General features: G+C 43.1%; 1 protein-coding gene across 3 annotated transcripts in view; it reads left to right on the top strand.

Moving 5' to 3' along the window:
- Positions 1-5,262: 5,262 nt before the first annotated feature.
- Positions 5,263-7,515, top strand: part of LOC111639485 (serine incorporator 5-like) — a 28,585-nt gene continuing 26,332 nt past the window's right edge. The window contains exon 1 of one of the 3 annotated variants that reach the window (XR_002759073.1): positions 5,263-5,694. Coding sequence is in view for 1 of the 3 variants with exons in the window: in XM_023385380.1 (XP_023241148.1) it covers positions 5,671-5,694 (24 nt within the window). In the remaining 2 variants the exon portion in view is untranslated. Of the gene's footprint in view, positions 5,695-5,738; positions 6,249-7,515 lie in introns of those variants that run through there. The other 2 variants (XM_023385380.1, XM_023385385.1) reach the window with 2 other exon arrangements.

A 7,515-nucleotide genomic window follows, 5' to 3' on the forward strand; every position in this document is an offset into this window, starting at 1 on the left:
GTTGCTCAGCTTTAATATAATAATATATACATTAATAATAGATTTTTTCATACTTTTCGGTTATTCGCCCTTTCAATTATCCGACCAACCCCAGTCCCCAATTAGGTCGGATAATCGAGGCTCTACTGTATACTTTTCGGTGGCCGTTGCCTTTCGAAAAGAAACTATTTGATTCGCATTCTTGCCGGGACGGGCAAAAATAGGGCCCAACAACGTAAAAGCCTATTAATGCCTTCGTTTAATACGCGTCGACCGACGGTCGAGGAGGCAGCCTGCCGCTCCGGGGACCCGGAATCCAATCCGGTCGGGTGGGAAATTTTGGGGGTGACCCGACCGGATACGTCGGCCCGTCGCGGGACCGGCCCGACCCGTAATGGGCCGCCTACGAGAGGCCCTCTTAGTGCCCGCCAGGCGGAAAGATTATAAAAACAGTACATTTACGTACGTATCGAGTAAACGGTCGATGGAACAAACACGTTATTTGTTGAGTTGGTCTTCAGCCAAATTAATCGAAGACGTAAGATACGCGTTATCGCCAGAAACAATGGAAAAATTACACGGTCGGAACCGAGATAAGATACGTGGAACGCTCGGATTAAAAACTCGACGTCCCGGTGGCTCCATAAATACCCTCAGTTTTCTTTAAGTAAAATCCGTAACTTTGCCTAAGCTACGGCAGACAATAGGCTCATTAAATATACCAAAGTCGGGTGATGGCGATTGGGGATGGAACAATCTCGGTCGAAGATTTTAAGAGGAAAATTAAGTGGACGCGTGGGAGGTCGTTCGGAAAGGACCAGTCGTTTTAGTGGAATATTCGGTTTTGTTCCGATTTTTGAAAATCCAAAATCTTAGCTCCGATTTGTGTAATTATAAAATGCCTTTGTTTACTATTTTCTAACAAATGGACAATACGGCCATTTAGAAAATGTTCGTTCCGCCTCCTAAGAATGGTAAATTCGAACGGAGGAAGAAACGGCACGAAATGTAGCTCGGGGAATAGTTTCGTCCGATTTAAGAAGCGTATTACGCCGACGAAAACCGACGATAATACCGGTATCGAGCCGTGGGAGAGGCGAAATGGCCGACGGACGAATCGAAACATTTTAATACAGTATAATAAAATTAGATCTCGGTTTACGGAGAACCGCCACTTCCTTAAAATAAATTTTTAGCCGAATATCCGAGTGGCCGGGACCGTATTAACGAATCAAAATTGCCAACCACCGCCACTTAAACCAAATAATTTCGTCCGAAAAAATGCCGGGTTCGATGCTAGGAAAAGACCCGGCCGTTAAATTTCGTATGGTGTTACATTATTAAAAATACCACTTTTCCGTTCTATTAAGTTTTCTAAAATACACGGGTAAATAATTTGTACTAATAAATTGTTAATGACGGCCGTCTACCTTTCTCGTTTCGGTATGGAGAAATTACGGTCGGCCCGCGTACCACATAAATCCGTTATCGGTCCCGTTATTTCGTTCGTACGTGGCACGAATCCTTTACTAATTTGACCGTGGCATCGATTGTTTGTACCGTATTTTGACTTTATGTCTCCTTATGTGGGAGAAATGAATTAAAACGGGAACTGGTCCCTCCCTCCTACTATTTTTAGTTTTGTTAAATAAATACAAATGAATTTATTTAATGCGCCGTAGTGCTAAGCCTAAAAAAGTCGCGCAGAAGTGAAAGGTAAACACGCAAGCTCCGAATATCTTTTCCACAGCCAGGAAACTGCCGAAATAATAACCGCCGTCTTAAGGCGGAGTTGGCCGATGGAGAGACGGGTCGGATTAAAAGGCCTTTTTAGTGTCCGCCGGGTGCAAAGACTCGGATTACTTTGATTCTCCAATCACCGGCCCAACTTCGTTTACGGATTCCCCGCGGCCGGGTGGTCCGGCCCGGGATACGAGTTAAGATATTATTCTTAATAATCCGTCCGGTGGCGCCAGATTTAATTTGGGGGGACGACGAGTCGAACGGATAAATAAAAATTAATGCCAATTTTAAAAAATTTCCACCTTATGTGACCGCCAAGTCATAATACATGTAAATTGTTACGGTAATAATTTCCGGTATATATCTCGTGTAAACACATTGAAGCTCATTACTTTATATTCCCGTGTTCAATTTTAAACACGTATAAACTGGTTATGCTATTGCGGTACCAGTGATGCAATATTGTTGCACTAATAAAGAGATTGTGCGTGTTACTGGCCAGGTTGAGGCCAAAGTTTTCATCTCTAAAACGTGAACGTCGAGCGCAGCTAATGTTACCGGAAAGACGGATTTCCACCGATTATCGATTCTCCCTAATTAATAATCTGCATTCCGATAGAATTATTACGTTTATCTTTCGGACGTAAGCAAAAACATCGATTTCGCCGATAAAGAAATAGCCAGTTTCGTAATTACCTTATCGCGTTTTTATACCGAAACGATATTCGTCGTTTCTAATTACGAAAACGTACGCTACGCATTCTACCGTTCGACCTTTTCCATTTATCTACAATTTGTTTGTCAGGTTAGGTTACGGCAACGCAACACTCGGGCGATCTGCCTAGGAGGACGTCTTCCGGGAAGGAAACTGGCCGCTATTTAGGCGTTACGGACGTGGAGAAAACCCGGAAAACTCCACGTGGCCGGCCCGTCCGAGCCAGGCGCTAACCCACGACCGAACGCCTAGTGTTCGGGGTACGAAGACCGCTCGACCACTAGTGGATCCGTTTATCTACGGATAGCGAAGACCAGGTGACGACTCCGCATAAAGCATAAACCGTTCTTTTCTAAGCGTAAATAAGCTACAAAATTCATTTCCGTTAGGTGTAATGCGGCGGTGGCGCCGGTCATTTTCGGCCGCTAAAAAATACTTATTGCTGCCAGTTCGAGAACAATTAATTAAGATAATTCTCCGTCGGTTTTGAAACGTCTTAGAAAACGATCGTTCCGCACAGGCCAAGGATACGGCTTTAACTACTAGAATATACGACCGAACTCCTAAGCCTATCTTTTTTTGCCCGTGTGTGGGGCCGCCTTTCTTCTCCCCGCCGGATTTCTTTAAAATACGGTTTTCCAATAAAAAAAAAAAAAAGGAATTGTTTAATAACCATACACCGACGTCGGCATTGACGTTTCGTCTCCGGTAAAGAGGATAAGAAGTATTGCCAATAGCGCTTTGGCTTAAAGCCGATGGTGTGCCGATTCGAGTGAAAATCTCTCCGGGAACAGAGCCCCGTCTTACGTCGACGATCAAATTACCAGACGTAGCCAAATTTACGGGTTACTTTTCCAAATTATTTTATGCGGTTATTACTAAACGTACATTTATTAATGTATCCCTTTTCTCCGAAAGGCGTTAAGTCGCGTCATTCTCTTCTACCGGGATCGTCCGCGGATTACGTAATGCCATATTTATACTTATCGACTACCGTCTCCCAGAACGTTCCGTAATGCCGCGGCGCACGCCCACCCCAAAGTTACGCGTAACGCGTAGGCCATCCTTCGTCGACTCCGTTAAGAACGTTACGTTGCTTTTTTAATCATACGTATAACTGGCGGAGACTGACGTAAACGCTAAGGTTCTCTATTCGCTACTTCGGAAGCAAAAACAAATTGGCTACGTATTTTTATCAAACGACATCGCCGATTTAAAGACCGCAGCGTTACGTAACGTTTTTATAAACACGTCGGCCCGTCGGAACTAAGGCGCTAGATAACCCAGGTATGCTCATACGCTTCCGTCACGTGTGCAGCCATATTGGTCCTTTTGACGTCATATTCCAAGATTTTTAAATTTAGCTGTATTTTATAACTAGTTGCACTAAATTTTGGCAAAGTTTATCATTTCGACCTTGCAAAATCTTAAGATACAGTTGAATTTATGATTATTTTCGTGTCTCTTCTATTGAACTTCTACGAGAGTCGTCTGATTTTTCTAAGGACCAACATGGCGGATGAGCATACCTGGGTTATCTAGCGCCTTAGTCGGAACCATCGGCCGCGTCCGCGTTACGTTATTTACGGACGGCGCCACTAACCGCCATTAAGAAATTCCCCGAGTTACGACTAATCTCGGCAAAATTTCATTATTCGTCGATCAAATTAACTTAAATAAATAATCTAAATTTATTACGTCGCTCCCCCGTAGCAAAATAATTAAGAATAACGTCGTCGACCGGCGTCGTATTTCGGTAATATTAAAAAATTGGCGTAAATAGGATGGGCGCTTCCCCCGGTTACCACGGTTATTTTTAACGAAATTGCCGAGCTGTTCGTTCTGTTTGTCCAAACTATCTGGACTCTCGATAGAGATAATCTGATCTCAAACAATTCGAAAAACACTCGAAACGCAGAAAAGCTATAAATAAGTTGTTTTGAAAAGTCTATTCGGCATTCAATAGCAAACATTCGTTTATTTCTCTTAATTTTTTCCGTGTTAGTAGTAAACGATTTAAATAAAATGCAACGCGCTTAGTGTTGCCACCTTTTCAAAATCGCTGACCCGGACGGGAGGTCGGGGCCGCGTTCGGTAACGCGGAACACCTAAGTTAGAATTCTGGGTAGTTTAATGGGCGGAGCTAAGAATACATAAAAGAAGCTAGAGGTGGGAGGAGTCGAACAGTAGTTAGAAACGAGTTCAACATTGCAGCGTAACTAGATTTAGCAAGGATTCTGCGTTACCGAACACGGCCCAGGTTTGGTCGAACAGAAGTTCCCGACGCATGCGCAATGCGAAGAATAACGTGCACGCAAATCAGTTACAGCGTACAGATAATTTAGCTCTATTTCAGACGCTTACGACCGTACATAAAAAAAGGATCGACGGGTTGCCGCGCGCGCCACACGGCGGCGTAAACAGAATCGCGGACGAGTTTCGGCGAGTGCGAGTTCTTTCGCCGTTAAAATAGCGTAAATTTGTAAAAATATTTGCAAGAACTTTGTTTCGTCGTAATTTCACAATTTCTACGACATTCCCGGACAAAATTAATAGTTCACCCGGACAGCGAGTCAATTCCCGGACTGTCCGGGTGAAAACCGGACGCGTGGTAACGCTACACGCGCATATCCGGGAACGATATAAAAGACTCGACTAACGTCCAGTTTCGAGATGTCTTAATTTATGCGTAATAATAATTAATTAGGAAACGCGGTCTTAAGGAAAATAAAAAATCCCTTTATTTTCTTGGCCAATCGAACATCGGAGCAGCGGTCGGTCGAGCGGAAACAGTTTATAGAAATACCGCGACGCTCCAATGCCCCGAAAAAAATTAAAGGGTAACCGACTTTTTCGCAAAAAAAAGACCGCTTTAGTGCCTACGGGAAAGAAAAAGGTAGAGAAAAATACAAGGATGCGAGTAAAATTCGAACCCGGATGCCTCTCGGCGGGAGACGACGAGTAGAAACGGCAGAAAACGACTTTGACGCGGACTCGTTCGGCTCCGATAACGTTTCTTCTCGGACGCGGACGACGACATTTTTACTCGGTTAACCCGAACTAAAGGGCGTCGCTAAGAAAGACGCGGGCATAAAACATCGGAAGCGGCAGCCGAGATATTTGCCGTCGGTTCGTTCCGTTTTCCCTCTTGGTCTCGTGCCGGAGTTTGAAGACTCGGCGGAGTTCGACAAATGTAAACAAAGGGCGGAAGTCGGTCGTCGCTTTTGGCCTAAATGTCGAAATGTTGCGTCGTTCAGGTAATCTCCGTTACGTTGAAGTCGGTCCGGTTCGATGGTCGAATTCTTCCTCCGCCGTAAAGGTCGGAGTTCCGACATTTAACCGCTCGCCCGACGTCGATGCCGTTTTTCCCATCGAACGTCGTCGTTCTCGAATCCGATGTCTGTTATAACATTTCGTTTAATCGTATTTTCTAATTCCCGCCTGGATTATTTATGGTCGAAAATACTTCCTTTACCCACCCGCAGATGGCGCCACGCGGTCGGGACTCTTGGCCCCGGTTCAATTGGCGGAATTTTTAATAAGTCAACGAACGTCCGTTGTTCGCGCTTCGGCAGCCGTCCTAATGGGATTGTCGACTTGGCTCGTTACCGTACTTAGAAATGGGGGACGGGTGGGTTGTTTAATCGAAAAATGAAACTAAATAAGATTCGACGAGACTGTAATTCGAAGAAATGCTATCGGATGTTATATTTTTCCCGTCTCTGCATCCGTGACCTCTATTTCGGGTCGACGCCGCCGCGCCAGAGAACTACTTCCGTTTTAATGTACGAAGGAAAGAGAAATCCCAACCGTACGTTTCGAATAATTGCTAATTAGACATAGTGTTTCCGACGGTGATTTAAAAAAGAGTAATTCCGAAGTTCGATTTTTATAAGAATGTTTTCGTTTCCGGTTGTCGTAGCCTCGACGACCTTGGTTTTCGGCCGTCCGACTCGTTTAATTAAACGAATAACGCCGCTTACGTTACCGACAAAAAATTTGCAAGCTTTCCACCGTATAAAATTAAATTATAAGTTAATTTTCTACGCTTAATTAATTACGTCTAAAATATAAATCTCGGCGTATAAATCCGAGAAATAAACTTGGAACCGGATAAGCAAATTTTTGCAAAGATCGACCCCATAAATACTTTTAATTTTCTTTGTTCGTTTGCCTGGTCTTTGGAATAGGATAATGTGGAGTATGTCCTTGCTTTATTTCGACAAGATGTACGGTACCTACAAAACTGTTAGATTCCGTCAAACGTTTTGCCGAAAGGCATTAAAAAAACTATTTAAAAAGACTATTTAAAAAGACTGAGATTATATAATGCGGTAAAAACACAAATTATTCAGAATCGGCATTTTTCGCTGCGTTGCTTTTTAACTCGAATTGTCTGCGACTCACTTTTTTCTGCCCGTTGGAACTCTTAGTTAGAAAAGTTTTACTGTATTTACTGTTCTTTGACGGTCGGTGTTGCCAGACTAAACAATAAATCATCAATTGGGATTATCATTTCTATAAATTGGAAACAAAACTTTGAGATAATTTTGTACATATCTGATAAACTAACCAACAAATCAGAAATTTCTCTATGCCACTGCATAGTTGCCAATCACCAGCTTTTGGTGCTAACTAGCAGCATTTTGTATATTCTGTCAGTGGGTACGTTCGTAAAGTCGAACGAGTTAAACGAGAATGACGTCATCGTTATTCTTATTTAGTTAGACTTTTAGAACGATTCGTTTATAACTAAATGGCTGTTTCTAAAATCGAAGAAATGAATGTTGTTAGTGCAGCCTTATCCGAAATATTTTTCTTAAATTTCTTCGGGTGGACAGTTATTTCAATCATTTCATCTTTTAATTCACAATTTAAACACTCGAGTAGATTTAGAAACATCGATTTCGTCGGCCGCCATTTTCTTAACGAAGTGAACTAACTCTTTCCTTCGTGAACTTCGTTAGAGTTTCGTTCGAAACGTCATCACCGCAGAGCATGCGCACTGAGCGAGACTACTACTTTTCGAACGATTCGTTACTAACGCGTTTAACTCGTTCGACTTAACGAACGTACCC

Source organism: Centruroides sculpturatus, unplaced genomic scaffold (assembly GCF_000671375.1).
Source record: "Centruroides sculpturatus isolate CEXI.00-Female unplaced genomic scaffold, Cexi_2.0 scaffold213, whole genome shotgun sequence".
Lineage (NCBI taxonomy): Eukaryota > Metazoa > Arthropoda > Arachnida > Scorpiones > Buthidae > Centruroides > Centruroides sculpturatus.